Below are 18,661 nucleotides of genomic sequence, written 5' to 3'. Positions count from 1 at the left end.
ATGATATGATTACAGAAAATGTGTATAGTGCGTTTCCACATGCAATATCAAATCTTTTGATAACTGAAGTTAGATCAAGTTTATTGAAAATCTGTGGTAATATACACATGTACGAATGGTATGTTAGTTCTATATGAATACCAGTCTGTGGAGAACACAGTATAAGAAACAAAACAAACTACACACAATGATACATTAACACATGTACACAAATCAACAATACTACACTCCTACCAGCCCCCCATCTCCTCCCCCAGTGAACATTAAGTACAGTGACCCACCTCAGTAGACAGCATGGTGTAGTGGACACCCTCAGCAACCTGCTCATGGAAGGCCCACATCTCAGCCAAGGGAAACTTGCAGCAGATGTCACCATTGAAGACCAGGAATGCCTTGGGTTGGCCCGTCAGGATCTGGTCCCGAAAGTGGTAGAGTCCGCCTGCCGTTCCAAGGGCTGTGTACTCTTGTAGGTACCTAGTGAAGAAGGCATATATATAGAGAGACGAAAAACCAGAAAGCATTATAAATTATATTAATCCTTCGGAGATATTGTATGTGAAATTATGTCACATCCATATTGACATGAAGTGTGCTGCATTGTTGTTTAACTACTAGAAGAGACTCGGCTAAAATGAGAGAGCCAGATAATAAGGTGTGACTGCCTAACCTTGCCAGTTTTTCTGAGACTCAACTCAGTGGACACGTACCAGAGAAACCCATGCATCCTCCTGAATAATGCATTAATGTGAGATGTATGCATGCATTCTAACAATACGCCAGGTTACCACAGACGCACAATGGAGGCATGAGAACTTGTAAGGATTACGTAATTCTCCCACTGAAACTCAGACATTAACAAACCCTATGTTCAGATGATCCACCGTTTTGTGGGGACAATTTGGAGAGTTTTATGGTCGACTGTCCACACATGCACTGAAATCCCCCCCTAAAAGGAGGACAAAATCATGGCTGGTGGTTTCAGCTGTGGCAGGTCACCGTACGTGGTGCTGTAGGGCGCCCGATTGCAAATTTATACGATAGCAATGTGTACAGCCCCAGATTGCCTACTTCACCACAACATATCGAGCATGCTCACTTCTGAGGAAAACAGTTGCGCGAGAGACAAAGTCAGTCCCCTGCCAGAATTTTGTTGCTCGACAAGCTTGCCGGGGGGAGCGAGGAATGTCGTACCGAGCGTTCACACGATGGGATTGCCGGGGAAAGTCCTGACAAACGGTACACTCCCCGCTAAGTGGGGGTTCATCTGAACGCAGTGGAAGTGTCTGTAACCCTCCTCACATTAGGTTCCACTCACCTTACGTTGAATTTGAATTCTCGCTGCGTTGAAGCGACGAATCTGTTGAGGGAATCTGTGGGTTGGTATGTCCCTATTAGCATGACTTCCTGTAGGTCTGGCAGCTGTAAAGGACAGTACATCACATTTAAATACAAAATTGCAAATAGCATTTTAGCAGAGTATCATACTTTCCGGGTAGAGTAAACAGCTGCATACGACGCTGGTGTGCTAACAAGACTTGCAACATGTCAGAAGACGATTTCTTGCAATATTCAGCCAGTTATACATACATTATACACACACTATATATGCACTTTATTTTTTTATTGTGAATTTACACACTTTTTTTTACATTTCTCAATCTCATGAGAGGTCTGTTTGTTTGTTTGTTTGTTTGTTTGTTTGTTTGTTTGTTTTTGTTTGTTTGTTTTTTTTTTTACATCATTGGGGATATTATACCATGGATGATACAATAATATGCAACCCTATGACAAAAGAGCTGATTGTTTGGTTGAATTTATAAAGAAAGTGACACAGATTCTGTATTCCCAGAACCTTCATATCAGAACTTATTTGCCAATGGCTTGAAATTTACATTATCAAAAATACTGAAATTTCTGCTGCTGCAACTTCCTTAATCCTTACTGGATATCACAGTACTATTAAAGCCTTTCGCTAAAATGCTCTGGACATTTCCACCAATTCTGCTTAAATAAAAACAAATAAAAATTCCTTTCACTGATGCTCTCCAGGGGAGAATAAAGTCTTCTTTACCCCTGTGCATACTGCACCTGATGTTTCCAAATCAAAATCTGTGTGACTTTAAGCACCCAACTGAGAATGGATTAAGTTCTTGACTTTTGACAGACTGTCATTACATAATTCTCGCTATTGCCAATGACGTAAAAAGTACCCGGATGTTGATTTAAGCGTCATTTACGGTGCATTATGGGATAGTCCGGTAGCAAAATCACTTCCATTCGTACGCGCGTGATACGTGACTAATGCTATTTACACACACAACCGACCGTATTCTGCGTGTACTTCCTGTTTTCTCGACTTGAATTACAGCTTTAATATGATTTAAAATTTCTCAATTCTTACGAAATTGCTGTTAATACGACTATTGGTTGTTGCTGCGAAGCTGCCATGTGTTGTTCGCACGACAATAAATGAAAAAAATCTGCAGAAATAGGACCCTTACTGGCATGCGAGACGTGACGTGGCTGCGTGGGTGAAGTTGGTGGGTGACTCCACAGCGCATTACGTGCACGCGCGACTTACTAACGTTAGTATTGGTAGTAGCACTAGGTAGTAGGCCTAGTGCCTACGTACATTGTACGTACTGTACTTACTTGGAAGAAGTTGCTTCGGAGACAGGATAAGTTCGAGATCACTGTTCGTTCCCGATTGTGTTCGCGACATTTCGACAGAGAACAAATAAAAAAAAAGATGGGCATTCTATGACGACATCCAGGTGGGTGAATATTTTCCAGCATATTTTCAGCATATGCAGAGATGACTGATCTGTGATGTGCACATTGATCGCATGATCAAGCAGTACGCTGTACCGGTATGTGTTAGCTTATGCGCTGTATGCGTGCAGTGGCGCATGCTAATGCAAGGCCGGCCGCCGGCGGGGACTCGACTACAGTGTACGAGTATGACAGGCCTTGCCACTCGCTTGCTCGGGCGGTACCGCCTACTGTACTACTAGTAGTATCCGTGGTCGGTGCGGCGCTATAGGTAGGGTACACGTACGCGCACGCTAGCGTTGTGCAAATTATGCTCCGCGCCGGAAGTGCCCTTGCTACCAAGTGCACTAAATCTTGACGAAAAAACCACATCCGGGTACTTTTTACGTCATTGGGGATAGCGAGAATTGCTGGTATATATTGCTATCTGAGCACATGTAATTGAAAACTGCACAAATGCCAGGATAAGAATGGAAAATTCTCCCTTGGCCAATATGTAAAATGAATGAAAGACAAAATGAAATATATATATATACATATGCATACAAAAGCATTTGTTACCTTGCTGCATGCCTCCAAGTGGTGGTATATAATGGGAAAACCAGCAACAGGAAACAACGGCTTCGGAAGTTCCAAGGATAGTGGCCGAAAGCGAGTACCTTTCATTGAATCACATGCAAAGTGGGGGAATGAGATAAATGATTTATTGACAAGTAAACTAGTGAATCATATAGAAATCACATTTACACTTAAAGGGGAAGGCTAGTAACTGAACAGTGGGAATCAGTGGGAATGCTGGAGGATGATTGTTCCAATTCTTGTGGGATTCATTTAAGAGTACATTATATATCTGTAATTGTTGTGTGAAAATTATTTGCTTCAGAATGGTCTCATATTCAAGTAATGTGCAGTTTAATGTTTCTAGGTTAGCGTGCCTGGTCAGTGACGGGGCATTTATCTGCACATTACTTGAATATGAGACCGTTCTGAAGCAAATAATTTTCACACAACAGTAGATATATAATGTACTCTTAAATGAATCCCACAAGGATTGGAACAATCATCCCTCAGCATTCCTACTGATTCCCACTGATCGGTTACTAGCCATCCCCTTTAAACAAAGCACCTGTGTATGTTTCAATCATTGCAGCTGAAGTGATATTACTGACAGATATCACTTTCACTGAAATAGTTAGTGCAAACTTGTAAAATCTTGTCCTGGGCTAAATTAATCATTTTAAAGGACAAGTCCACCTACATATACATATGGATTGAGAGAATACAACAATATTAGTAGAACACATCAGTGAAAGTTTGGGGAAAATCGGATAATCCATTCCAAAGTTATGAATTTTTAATGTATCTGCGCAGTCACTGCTGGATGACAAGACTACTACAGTGTATGATGTCACATGCGTACAACGATATAAGGAAAATAAAAAGAGAATTTCACAAAACTTGTACTTTTTTAATAAAGTGCACATTTCTTCGACTTGTTACTGACGTACAGTATGTTAAGGGTAATATTATTCCCCCTGCCTTCTGAAAGAGAGAAGTCGAGCGTTCTTTTGTTATGTGAGAAAAGTGAAAATATGTTGAATTTTCTTTATTCTTTCTTTATATCGTTATACACATGTGACATCACAAGCTACGGTAGTCTTCTTATCCAGCCGTGACTGAGCAGAAACTTCACAAATTCATCACTTTTGAACGGATTGTCCGATTTTCCTCAAACTCTCACTGCTGTGTTCTACTACTGTACGAGCTGAAATTTTTGCGGTGGTTTTATTTTCGCGAATCGCCTTTGAACCGCGAAAATAACAACACGCGAAAATAACAACGCGCAAATATCTAAGTGCAGTTAGACTCTCGTAACAGCGAAATTAACAACACATGAAAATGTCCGCCAAGTAGCAATTCGCAAAAATATCTGTACGCGAAAATTTCAGCTCGTACAGTATATTGCTGCATTCACTCAACCCACATTTCTATGAAGGTGAACTTGTCCTTTAAGAATGTTGCTGCATTATATAGTCACAGCTACTCAATGACTGCTGGAGTCAGTGAGTTACCAAACTTTTTAGTGCTCACCTACACCTGGTGAAGCATAGAGTCTGGAAGAAAAGAGTATCAGTTAATTCTTGGCAGCATTCCATCATTATGCATGTGTTGGTCTACTTCTCTTTTAAATTGCAATTTCAAAATGCTCGGAGCATACATGATACAGCTGGACCGACATTCACAACTGCATAGCGTATTTACCAGTGCAGAGGCAGTCAATGCAGGGGGTTGTGGTCATCGCAAAGGGCTGTCCTGTGCTGTGGGCTGTTGTATTAATTAGGGCCTACATACCGATACCTGGTTAACATACCAGGTATATTAACCAGGTACACATGATTATTACATAATGCAGTTTCATCCAAACTTCATTTATCTCATGGTCGTAATCTGCACGCCTGAACTCCCAAGTCCTAAGAACTAGAGGATTACATGTAGGGTTTGTTGTGGCATAATGAATGGAGTTTAGTTGGACCTATACTCATCGACCACTTTTTGATTAAATACTTTGCTTGTACAACAGTATCTTAGAAAATATCCCTCAATTTCACCTTAATTTTATTCTACTCCAGGCAGAAAATACCGCAGATTGTCATATCCCGGGCTCAGAATTATCGGTGACAAACAGAAGTGACATTTTTTTTTACCGCACACTGGCGCGAGCTCATCATTTTAATCGACCATCCATTTTCCCATTGAAAAGCACGTAAATCCAGTGAATGAGCAAAATACATGTTGGTTTGGTTTTTTTTTATATTAACAATAATTATGTGTATTTACATGTACTACAACTTAGTTAATGAGGATTTTCTTTCATTTTTTTCTAATGCTTAGCATTAATCTTTAGTTTAAGTTTAACGTGCTAGCATTTTAACCTCGAGTCGTAAGAGTAAATTCAACCTGATTAAATGTAAATTTAGACGTCTAACTTAAATAAATTTATAGTAATTTTAAATTTAGGACCCCTAATACAAATACTGCTTCGTATGCATTGTATGCATTGTGTCTGTCTGTCGTTGCGCGGGTAAAATTACTTCCTATCTGATTTATTAAGTGATTGAATACTTTAGTGATCAGCCCAGTTAGTGTCTATGTTATACAGCAGATCAGCAGATCAGTTGCTGTTGTGTTGTAATAAATGTAACTTTTTTTAAGTAGGGCCTATAGTCTAGTAGGTAAATTTACCGACAATAACAACACACAAGTTCTAACGTATGGGACTACACAATAGTTTTCACATACTCGTTATCTAGATCTATGCTTCTTTTGATTACCTTTTTGAGGTCCTCCAATAAGTATCACTGCTTTCAACATGATTGCAGCTCAGTTAAGAGGAATGATTTTCTAGGTGAAAGAAGTACGAAGTCGATGCTTAGCTCGGCGAGGTTCTTGAATATCGAGTCGCTTTCGTTGATGTCGCAGCGTCTAGAGTCTACTTCAACCCAACCAAAAGCAAGCAGATAATGCACACAAAAACCGTGTTGACGTGGACGAATTAGTCTTCTTCAAAGCCCGAATGATGATGAGCACACTGATCACCGGCACCGGCTCTGCTACTAAACTGTCTTGTACGTAACAATTTTAACAGTCAAACCTGTCTACAGCGACCATCGTCTATAGCGGCCACCTACCGTATATGCGACTATTCAACACAATTCCCTCACAAGGAAAACCATGTTCACGACCCTGTCTACTAGCGGTCACCCGTCTACAACGGCCACTTTTTCTCGTCTCCATTAATTGGGTGGCCGCTATAGACAGGTTTGACTGTACTTGTATACTTTGCAAGAAAATAAAACGAACAAACTTGTACACAATGAAACTATGTGAATAAAATGTCAGTAAAGCAATCCCATTATCAAAGCCAGTATTTTTCACCGGACTAGTATGGAAAGAGATCTTCTGTTTTGAACATAATTATAATGGACACAAAATGTTGAACTTATCAAATTTCTTAAAAATTTAGGTCTATCTTTAGTTTCTTACTGATGTGTATTTCCGTCAGTAGAGTTGATAATATATAGTTTAGAGACAAGTTCTATCAACAGCTCCTCGTGAATGTGAAAATGTTCATCTAGTCATTCTGGTTAACAGCTTCGTTTTTAATTCAATTTCGACATTTTGTTGCACTGTACCATCAGTTCCCAGCTATTGAGAATTTAAAGGTAGATCTCACTGAATATGTTTTCAGCAAAACACATACATACACACAAAAAAAAGGCTTAGTGATCTCCACATACTGAAAATCTGATGAATATCACTCAGTCATAGTTGCAAAGTAATGATTTTCATTTATTTATTCATTTATTTATTTATATTTGTTCATTCCACGTATACCAGCCTTGATCTGAATCTGGATCTGCTAGAGTGGGTAGGTTTTGGGGATTCTGCAATGTCATGGTATTTTTTAAAGGAAGTTTTTAAAAAGACATTTTACCGAGCCTGTGACCAATACAACAATGTACTGGTTTGTTTGGATATTATGGCGTTCATCAAAAGTACACAGTAGGCCTATTTTGTTTTTGGGGTTTTTTTTTTTATAATTCTTTATTCGAATTTCGTACCATTTCATATCATAGAAACAGAAATGTTCACAGAAACAAAACAAAACATCATACAAAGACAAATTGCTTTTCAAACAAACATTGCACACAATAACGTCAATCTTACACTACATAAAAAAAAATGCAGTATCACCAACATTATGCAAACTAATATCAAATTTACATTGTAACTATCTAAACCAAGGAAACGAAACACATATTCTCGCACAAGCCCGCGAAACGGTAACATAATAGATCCTTGCTTAAAACACAAAATGGGGCATATTTCACTGTTTCTGTATAAGAAAAAAAACAAAAACAAACGAGGCCATTTGCGAGACAACATACACACATGCACACACACATCCCCACACAACGCCAACATGCACCCCATCCCCCCCCCCCCCCCGTGCCTTCAGCCCTCATGCCATAGTTTCAGGTTTTATTCACACTTGAGTAACTCTGTAGTGTGAATTGCCATTTTGTTTCTCATACAATATACTCATAATATGGAAGTGATGTGGAAATGGTAGAAGCAATAGAGACGAGGAAAAAAAAAACCGACAACGATATGAAAATAACTCGCAGATATAATATGTACGGCAAATTCAAAACAGAAAAAGATAATCATATATAGGATTATCATTCTCGGTATACCTCATATTATATATTCCCACTTTGACAGATGCATTCCAACTGTGTCTCTTTTACTAGCTATCGTATTTTCTTCTTCTTTGCACATCTTAAAATACTCCATAACTTCATTAAAATTTGGTACCTCCCCTTCTGATCTCGCTAAATATAAAATATATTAATCATCAATATAATTGTATTAAATCCTTTGATTTTTAAAGAGTTTCCAGATATACCTGTATAAACAACTCCCCAATTCATATTTCCTAATTCTTCTAAATCAAATTTCTGAATAATAATTTGCCACACAATCCTGCACTTTAATACACTCCCAAAATAAATGTGAATATGTCTCAGTGCTCTTTTTGCAGAAAGAACAGAGATCATCCGAAACAAACCCAAATCTCAACAGATTAACTTTTGTATAAAGTGCACCATGAAGAAGTTTAAACTGAAATTCTCTAAGCTTTGGGATAAGAGTTGTGACTCTAGGTCGGTGAAAATATCTTGGGTTACTTTTGAGGAGAAGACAAAATTACTCTGTTGATCTCGTACTTCCAATGTATGTAAAATGTTGAAAGAAAGATATTATTCAGAGGGGTGAAGGCCCAGGTTTGAGTTTCTTCAGTTTGTCTCCCTCTACAAATGAAAATTTGTTGAAAAAAAAAAATTGTTTGAAATAAAAACAAACGAGCATTATCAGTACTATACTCAATAGTAAAGTTATATGAATACAAATAAAAAACGGCTGTTCATGATTCTAAGCACAACCAACGATGCGGCAGCTGCAGCATGCAGATGCACGGCGGCGTGGACGTACATGTATTTTGTGCGATGACTGGTAAAACGTGTGTGTGTACCCTATACCGCGCCGACACACACGCGGTAGAACCGATGACACCTGTGTAGCGGTGGGACGGTCCCAGCTAAGTGGCAAATTTGTATCGACAATCCAACTTTTCTCTCCATTTTATACCGACAAAAAGTACTCGGTTATCTCAGAAATTACGTTTCATCACCATATTTGTCCCTAGTTTGTGCTGACACGTTCACTTGCCTGTGTGAGGCCTACAAAATCAGACCGACAGTAGTCGTGTTCACATATTGTACGTCAGAGCGTGCTGCGGTTGCTACGCGAAAAGCGACCCGGAACCCCGGGCGAGGAGTTATTTGTGTGTGTGTACAACCGCTCCGCTGCATTCCGACTTTCGTGTTTGTCGTCGTATAAACCTGCAACGCAAAGCCACCCACCTGGTATCATCCGAGGACATTTTGATATCTGTGTAACAGATCGTTTATCATCTACATAAATCATGGCCAATCTACACTGGGAAGCTGTTCGCAGACAGAAATTCATCGATAGGAAACATGAAGCTCTTCAGAGACAAGAGGTAAATGTTTGCCTATAAAAATAGGTGGTGTGACAGCCGACACTGTTACAGATCGAAAAATCAGTCTATAGAATGTATTTATTGTCGGGGATATATATTTCACGGCAACTTCATGTCAACATTCGACTAACGATAACGATTCAGTGCACTAAATATTTTGTCCATTCAACTTTTCTCTTTCATCCAGTGCAGTGACAGTGGCAGCATGTGTATACAAATCATGTACACGATATCTCAGTCAGAAAGTCTAGTAATTCTAGGGCATTGCAATGCTTTATATTGCACTGCCATCCCATGCTATGGCCCACCATGGATGCCTTTTTATTTTAGCCCAACTGGATGTCGGTATTGTAATTTAATTAGATACATGTAGGCCTACTAGTAGTACGTGCTGTAAACATTGTCATTCAATCATTGCATTAACTATACTCTGATTCTTTGTCAGTGATGGTATCAGTTTAATGTGTTGGTGTCATATTACTTGACTGTTTAAATGGGAATCTGCTATTGAGGTACATGTACAACCATATGATATACATGGAGTGAGATGGAATTCTAAAATATTAAAGTTGCTTTTTTTAAGTTGTACCTTGGTAGAATAATGACAATAAAGACAAGAAGAAGAATGAAACAAATACAACAACTGCTCATCTGATGTATGCCTTCCCATCAAAGATAATTGTAGAAGTTACAAATGAAGGGATGTGCAAATGTAGTGTAAAGTTCATGCAGTGGATTTGTATTACAAGACCTGGCTTTCTTATTCACAAATCCAAATTATGATATCAAACATCTATGGACAAAGTAATATTCTCAATGCAGAAAGTAGAGCCCCCACCCCCCCCCCCCAAAAAAAAAGGGGGGGGGGGGACATACATGTAAATTGGAACTATGACTGCACTGTAGAATATAAGCATGCAGATGTGTAATCAGAATCTATTTCAGACATAAATACTATGCAAAATCTGGTAAGAGCTGCCTTTGTGATTTTTGTTTTCTTTTTGTAGTGTTGGAGTCCTGGGCACAGTTTCATGAAAGTTGTCAGTCTCTAGACAATCACCATAGTAACTGTCAGTGACCAGAGCTTCTCAGCCAATCAAAACCAAGAATTTTACTGAAATTGTCAGAAACTGACAAGTTGTCAGGCCTGACAACTTTCATGAAACAGTGCCCTGGTCTTTCCAGTTGAATGATATTAATGTGCCATGTGTAGGCCATTTTGGCTGAGAGCAAATACTGTATACAACGTTATTTTCGCGAATGACGAGGTCATAGACATTTTGGCGAGATGTTGTTTTCGTGAATCGACGCCGACACTTACGTTAATGCTCTATTAACAAAGCACATGGAGACAATTTCGCGTGTTGTTAAATTCCCGATCCAACTGCAATTCGCGAAATTCGCAAAAATTAAACCCTCGCGAAAATAACAGCGTGATTGTACTGGTAATCACTTATACACCCTTGTATTATTTTTTCCCAAACCGCTTATTGTGCTGTAGACCTTCAATAGCTGATGTAATGTGAAATTGAGTTGGATATCAAATCTTTCCCTTTGTGATCATTGCATGATGTCTTTCAACAAGAAAATGTACAATTTTTTTGTCTACACATTTAAAACACATAATAATAAACTGGTTACTGACAAAGATGCCCACCAATTACCGGTATTTTTGCCGTTATATCTCACTTCCCTTTGTGTATACAAACTTCTATGTATACCTGGGGGTTTTCATAATATCCTTCTTTCCAAGTCTGTTACATTCCAATTCAAATGTAACATGTGCAATGTACCCGGATTTGTACACTAATCCAAGGGGGTGGGGGACAGTTTTCCAGTTGCTCTAATACCTGGCGTACTATAGGCTAAGCACAGTATACATGTAACTGTGGTTTTCCTCTTGCTCAGGGAGCATAGTTTCTGTGAGCACAGTGAGTTTATAGCATCCCAATTTATCTGTGCAATGGAGACAATACACCTCATGTTGTCACGACAGCAGCTTCGCAGAGAACGCAAGCATGCATCTGTGAGACAGGTGCTGTGTACTGAGGGTAGGATCATAAACCTGTACATCATCATGCCATGGTGTATTCAAATTGATTGATTGCAGTTGATATATTTAGTGATTTACAGTGTAATAAGTCACAATAAAATTTTACTTACACATAAAATCAAAAACTTTCATTTATGCAATAAAATTACTCTTGAGAGAGAGAGAAGTAATAAAAAGCACAATATTTCAGGTGCTACATGTATTGAAACAAAGTTCAATTATAAAAGAAAAAGCCATTTTTTGTGATTAAAAAGAATACTGTACGAGCTGAAATTTTCGTGGTGGTTTTATTTTTGCGAATTTCGCGAATCGCCTTTGAACCGCGAAAATAATAGAACACGTGAAAATAACAACGCGCAAATAAAGTAAGTTTAGTTAGACCCTCGCAACCGCGAAATTAACAGCACGTGAAAATGTCCTCCAAGTAGCAATTCGCGAAAATATCTGTACGCGAAAATTTCAGCTCGTACAGTAGATGGAAATACATTGTACGAAAGTTGTTCTTCAACAGCAACAATTGAAAAATAAAACAACTGAAGGAACATAATTTACATCTTAAGTTTACACAGTCTTGTCTTCAAGACATACAGTGTATACAATGTTAACTACACAATCTTTATGTTGTGTACTTTCTTCCTCTTCCCAAGTACCATATGAAAAGGAAAACAGTCATAAAATGCTGTTGGTTTGGATGCTACAACTTGTATTTAGATAGAGTGATGATAGAATAATATTGACTATAAAAGAAGTTCTGAGTGAATGACATGTTCAGATGTGTCATTGTTGTTTGCACTATAATCTGTTTTTGTAGCAGCCTGAAATTTATGCATGGACATGTGTTGATTACCAAATGTCAGTCCAAGCATTTAAACCTTTTGAATCATATTAAACAGTAGAGATGTACAGTTTTTACAGATCTGCATACATTTAAGGCATGAGAAATACTAGGTAGCTCATATTCCTGTGTGCTGCCAAAGCAGCAAACGTGACATTAAGTCAAACTGCTATTCACATTGGACTTGTTTGTTACATTTTGCAACATGACACAAAAATCAATAAACCACATCACATTGTCTTGTAGGGAATGCAAGGTAATATAACTAACCACAAAGATGTTTGGTACATAGGGAGTTAGACAGCAAAACACACGACTACATCGTCCAGGTCAATACAAGTCTAGTCTGCTATCAAGTCTAAAAGATTTTTTTTTCCTTTTTAAGCAAAAAACAGCTAACATGTATATTGACAAATGTAGTGTTTTTGGTGACATCCTCTTCACATGAATCTAAAGGTTGTCTATGTACAGATTGACAGACCCTCATGTAGTTGTGTCTAGTGTCATAACTGTCATACATACAGTGTACTATCTGCTAGCTAAGCTTACAATTCAGTTTTAATTTTTTTGGGGGGACTGCCTTCTTTTTGAATGGCAAATGAGCATTTGTGACCCTGCACCTCAAAACAAACAAAAAGTCACCAGACATGAATTTTTAGTTAAGACCATATTCTGAAAGAGCAGACTTTAAGCTTTAAAATGATGTATAACTCAAATCAAATGGACTCTCCTAACGTATCTAACTATTGGAAAGAAAGCACAAACTCAGGAAAATTGTGAACTGAGAAAAGAGGCTCTGAAGTACAGTGTCTATTCAAGCGCTTAATCTTTACCAAACCGTGCTGGCTGTGCGATGAATGGGACAAAAAACAGGAAGTAAACCACCAGAGTAACAACAATGAAGGGATTATCAGATTAAACTGAAATTAGGCATGCTTCATTAACACATTCTGTCCATAATTAATGCCAACTTTCAAAGCAGTAGCACTATCCTTTCAAAAGTTATTAGAGTTGAAAGTGAAGAGTGTGGACAAGGTTTTTCAGAAATGAAAAAGGGATTCTAAAGACACACCTAATCACACTATTCTACCAAAAATGTTCGAGATAAACTGCTAAAAAAACACACTTTCCTGCCCGTTTTATGATACCAAATTTTAGCATAATGTAAAAGAAGACCCGCTTTCTCAGAAAATACGAAAAAGTCAAGTTCGGCTAGGTTGACCCATTTCACTTATTTTCAGTCCCCACGCAAAATCAGTGTGTGCGACTTTATGTTCGTTTTGAGGTGCACGGTCACATTTTCTCTCTCTCTTCTTTCTTTTTTTAAATCAACAACAAATGAGCATCCTGAGTAGCTGTCAAAGTCAAAGTGACCTGTCTTATTCAAACCAACTAATGAGTCTGTTTTATGTCAGTTGCATGGTACTGTCAATTGAAATCAAGGTCTAAGCTTGTGAATATATGCAGAACGTGGTATGTTTCACAATTTAAGCAAATCATGGACATAATGTAGCAGTGATGTGCAACCTGATTCAGCATTGAACTAATTATTTCACGAGCACCCTAAGAAGAGAAAAGGGCTGTATGATTCTAATTATTGATGCTGAGTGCATTTATTTGTGGCTGACACATAGTGCTGTGCTATTTTGATTTAGAATCAACTGCTACCTTCAGCGAACTGTCGTGGCAAACTGCAAAATTCTTGCCTGGTTAGATGCTCGTATACAGTACCTGTCCCTACACACGCATGTAATGAGTGCATGCTGCATTAGCCAAGAATATTAGCAACCACTTAGGTTGTATGGTATCTGTCACAATTAAGGTCTTTGCCAACTGCCAGTCTGTAATGAGAAGATCCCCTCTAAAGCCAGAAAGAATCCTTGAATAGGGTGAGTCTCCCTGCTGGTACAGTGGGGGCCCTTTTCAGCTGGACGATCCTATTCAGCCGGACTATTGGAGATAGGACATGATGCTCTGGGCTGGACGGTTCATCTGGTTCGGACAAAAGAGATGACCTGCATTATTCATCAAAGCGTGTTGAAAGCCTTGCATAGAATTTGTCTCCCTTTGTACTGCCATGAGAAAGACGTACTGATGATACCCCATTGTCATCAAATCCCGTGGAATGTAAAGAGATCAACTCACCACTGGAGTCGAATCTTTTCTTGACTCTGTTATCAGCTTAGCCTTATGGTATTTGCACACCATGGGGAGTCCAGTTTACCAACACATTTATACTAAAATGTACAATACATCCTGCTTGTCTTTACAATGAAGACTTCTCCTAGCAACCAGAAAACCAGCCTGAGTTTCACCTAAATGTTATCACACCAAATAGAATTGTATTCCAGTTCTCGTCACTACACCTTTTGGCGTCTTTAGCATGAAGTTTAAACATAGTTTTTACGCCGTATTGAAAGATTCACATAGATGAAAAAGAGAACACTGTGAGGGATACAAAGTTAATCTTAAGGCACACCAAGGTAACATACTTCTAAAATAAAATGTTCATTTTATGCTTGTGTCATCCAACTGCACCATGTTTGCAAAAATGGATGTAGACCATTGTTTGTTCTTCAGTCATGAGACTGTTCATTAATTCTTTCTTATTTTGAGAAATTACAATCTACTATTATCTAGGCTGTTTCTACCATGTGGAAGTCAGTGTAGACAGAGACTGTGAAAATGGCAAACAATAAACAATATGCAGCGTATTTGAGTGATTGTTATTGTTTCGAGGAACACTGGAATGTCCAGCAACTCTGAACTTGTACTGGTTTCATTTAAACAGGCCCCATCTAACATTCTACAAATGTACACTGTTCATTTACACACAAAAGAACTGGTGCAGGTATGTGTAGATCACAACAATTGATGGTAATTTGCTGTATACTACTGCTCATTTCGAAGTGATCAGGCTTGAAAAATTTATATTTTCATTCTGTAAGTGATGAAGTACAGGTCGTGTACCAATTTTGGTGATAATGAGCCCAGATGTGCATAGAGCCTTCTCTTCTGTTGCGCCACGTCTGTGTGTGGAACTCTCTACCAGTCCAGCTTCGCAATTGCAATAGCCTCAATACCTTCAAGTCTGAACTGAAGACTTATCTTTTCCAGCAACTTTGTGAATTATGTGTGACACTTTGTGGGAGCTGGGCACCTTTGAATGTTTCTACAGATAAATGGCGCTATATAAATGCTGTTTCATCATCATCATCATCTTTTTTTTTAGTCACCCAATCCTTGGTGTGAATTTCTCTTGTCGTGATGAATAATACTGAATTTCATTTCTTCTACTTTTGTGTTTGTGCTGAAACAGGAGCAGCGGAAGGAGCTTGCAGAGAAGAACCAGCAGCAGCTTGCCGACATGAGGGAGAAAGGGAGCCAGTCCGCATCCTACATCAAACAGGTGATGGAGTACTCCCATGGAGCCACGCCCTGTAACCACCTCTCCATGGATGAGAGGAGGAGGTTGGAACACCAGGAGATCCTCAAGGAACACTTCCACAAGACCAGGTTACGATACAACGTGAGTCACCTGACAGTGTCACAGTATGACATAATCACAATTAAGTCCCCAATTACTGAAACTTTCTCGAATTTCGCAAAGAGCCAATTAAGATTCGCAAAAGTAAAATGCCCGCAAAAGTTTTTGTCTACATAATGCATTGAATGTTAGTACATGTGATATACTGCTAAGTTTTTCCCACAGTCTGCAATTTGCTAAAGTTTCATGGAGCCAAAAAGACCATCAGCTCCAGTTCATAAAAGTTTGATGCCACAAATGTGTCTGGTTTTACACTATGACTCCACCCCCAGGTGGAGGATGCTGAATACATGCTTCTGTGTTATCCATCTTCCTTACTTGATTTGAGAATGAAACCTTCATTTAATATTTACACCACATGATGCAGGTATACAGCTATGTGAAGTGAAGTTGTGCCTTGTCAAAATTTAGGCAAATCTGTCAAGGTCAAAGGTCATTGAACTTTGGCGAAAGGTGTCATTTTCAGCCATACACAATGTAGCTTCCACAGTGAAAATTCATTGATGATATTTATTGGGAATGATGAACATAAAATGAATTTGGAGATATTTTGTTTTGCAGAAATAGGGTCAAAGATCAATCACCTTGAGATCAACAATCAGGATGAATGAGTCTCAGCCAGAAGAAAATGTACAGTTTAGGGCCATACATGTGACATATATGTATAATGTAGGCCTACTATTAATATTGTGTATACAATAATTGTATGAGATGGAGGCGTTCCCAGTCTCCTGAGCCCTATGATTGTGTGATTCTGTCACAGTGTATGTGTCTCAATCATATCAGCGGCTCTTTATTCATAATCATCTTTGCCTTTCATCACATTAAATTGTTCAGTGCCTGATGCAATTTTCTATCAACCGTTGTATTTCCCCTTCTTAGGATGTGGACTGTGCCCAGCAGTGGTAGGCAGCCAAGACGCATTGTTACCGTGGAAACCGCATCTGATGTGCTAAGAGTCAACTGTCCGAGGCTGCCTAGAAAGCTTGTCAAGAGTGCAACATAAAAATATGCTTTGCCTGCAACTGATGTATCCACATTCATACATATGCAATTTGAAAATCACAGGGATAGGTTGAGGAACTACTAACATTTAGCAAGGGAGGAGAAAAGTAGAATCAGCTACAATGTATAATCTGTTGTGATTTAGAACGTTTCCCTTGTAGACCTGTAAGGTACCAAGCAAAACGTCAATGCTGTGTTCTCATTTTGGCGAGCTTCGCTTCATCTTTTATATTAAAGTGCATCTAATTTTTGAGTGGAAGCAAACAAATATAAATGTGCACTCGTATGCAATAAGCACATAATTTGTTTCATTTTATCTTTTTGTGCATGTGAATGTGTAGTGCTTCTGACATTTTGATAATGTGAACAGATTGTGTTCCAGTGCATTCACATGATGCGATTTGTGCAATTTCAGGGATCCCATTCCTGAATAAATCTAGCATCACTGAGGTTGATGAGGGTATGGCATGAAACATGACAACTATCAATAGAGGAAATAAAAGTGTTGCTTTGATCGGCAACTGTACATGCATGCATCATTTTGCCACTTATAATGTTGACAAGAAGTACACTGGAGTGGATGCAAAGTTGATCTGTTGATGGTAATACTGGTTCAAGATTAAGAAAGGTGCCAAGTCTGTGGATTTTGGACAGTGTTAACAGCTTTTTGGTTCTCAGCTGATGGCAGTGTGAATATAGGGTCGTTTTGTAAACACAGCTTTGACGTGATTGATGGCAAAAGAAGTGTGAATGTGGCAGTGTACAATTTGATAATCTTCAGTGCTCTTTATTTGCCATGGTGGGTGCCTTCACACTGAATGTACAAGTTTTAAATATGCATTGGTGTTCATGTGCCTGAGGAAAAAGAAAGGCATGCTCTCTCAGTTCTTAAGTTTGTTTTGGGTGTGTTTTTGTTTGTTTGTTTTCTGTCAGGTACTGGATGGGATAGTACCATTACCAGCTAGTCTGAGTTAACTACTGTAGGATGAGTTTAGTATCAAGCAAACTTTAGTCACCATACCTCATGCTGGGCATGAAGTAAAATGAAAAGTTAGGTTCCACTGAGCTGGCTTAACGTCATGTTAATTAGACATCACAGCTATGGTGATAGTGGCATGTTTAAGGGAGTTACGCTTCATGTTAGAGACCATATGAACACTCCTGTCTTTAAGTTATCATTTGCACTCCTGTCTACTAGATTTCTCTGTAAATTATAGATAGCTTGGTGGAAAAGAGCACTCAGAGTATGGTTAATAGGCATAGGTTTGCACTGTTTTTAACAAGCTCTTGGCCAAGCTCAGGCCCCTGCAAGCAGCAAGTTGGTAAGGCTTCAAGGTGGGGGGTGGGGCAGTTAGTGGAAAAGTGGGAATGATCATAGCTTCAAATCCTGACATTGACTTAAAAAAAAAAAAAGTGCCTGAAGGTGTAATATCAAGATGCGCTCTTCAAATGTATTGTTCTTCATATCTTGTGCTTTCATCTGCATAGAGATTGTTTTCAATTTGCATGTGTAAGTGCACTGGTATGTTAAGTCATCATTGATACAGATATTTCATGTGTTTTGATATCACATAATTATTGACATTTTAATCATAATAAGTGACAATGTGGGATTATGATAGAATAATTGTGATAATGTTGATTAGAGGGAGAAGAATATTACATTGATTTAGTTTCATTACTCGTATTAATAGTAGAAGTGTTGGGAGTACTGGTTATTGGTGTTAATGTCATTGTTCTCATAATATAATATCACTATCCTTGTTATTTCTATCATTATCATTGCTTATCACAACTATTAGTTAAATGATCATTATCAGTGTC

General features: G+C 38.6%; 2 protein-coding genes across 2 annotated transcripts in view; one reads left to right on the top strand and one right to left on the bottom strand.

Moving 5' to 3' along the window:
* Positions 1-6,252, bottom strand: part of LOC140245017 (mannose-1-phosphate guanyltransferase alpha-A-like) — a 28,255-nt gene extending 22,003 nt beyond the window's left edge. Inside the window, exons 1-4 of the mRNA XM_072324608.1 lie at positions 6,105-6,252; positions 3,334-3,431; positions 1,316-1,419; positions 282-474 (exon numbers count right to left, since the gene is read on the bottom strand). Coding sequence (XP_072180709.1) covers positions 282-474; positions 1,316-1,419; positions 3,334-3,431; positions 6,105-6,144 — 435 coding nt within the window. The 5' untranslated portion in view covers positions 6,145-6,252. The remainder of the gene's footprint in view (positions 1-281; positions 475-1,315; positions 1,420-3,333; positions 3,432-6,104) is intronic.
* Positions 6,253-8,887: 2,635 nt separating this feature from the next.
* On the top strand, positions 8,888-17,139 carry LOC140245071 (uncharacterized). The gene is made up of 3 exons (XM_072324667.1): positions 8,888-9,397; positions 15,605-15,814; positions 16,715-17,139. Exons 1-3 carry the CDS (start codon positions 9,320-9,322, stop codon positions 16,739-16,741), a joined length of 315 nt encoding a protein of 104 aa, XP_072180768.1. The 5' UTR covers positions 8,888-9,319; the 3' UTR covers positions 16,742-17,139.
* The last annotated feature ends 1,522 nt before the right edge of the window (positions 17,140-18,661 follow it).

This window comes from Diadema setosum, chromosome 22, assembly GCF_964275005.1.
Source record: "Diadema setosum chromosome 22, eeDiaSeto1, whole genome shotgun sequence".
In the NCBI taxonomy this organism is placed as follows: domain Eukaryota; kingdom Metazoa; phylum Echinodermata; class Echinoidea; order Diadematoida; family Diadematidae; genus Diadema; species Diadema setosum.
The sequence above is the reverse complement of the archived record's forward strand: the minus strand, read 5'-3'. Positions and strand labels throughout refer to the sequence as shown.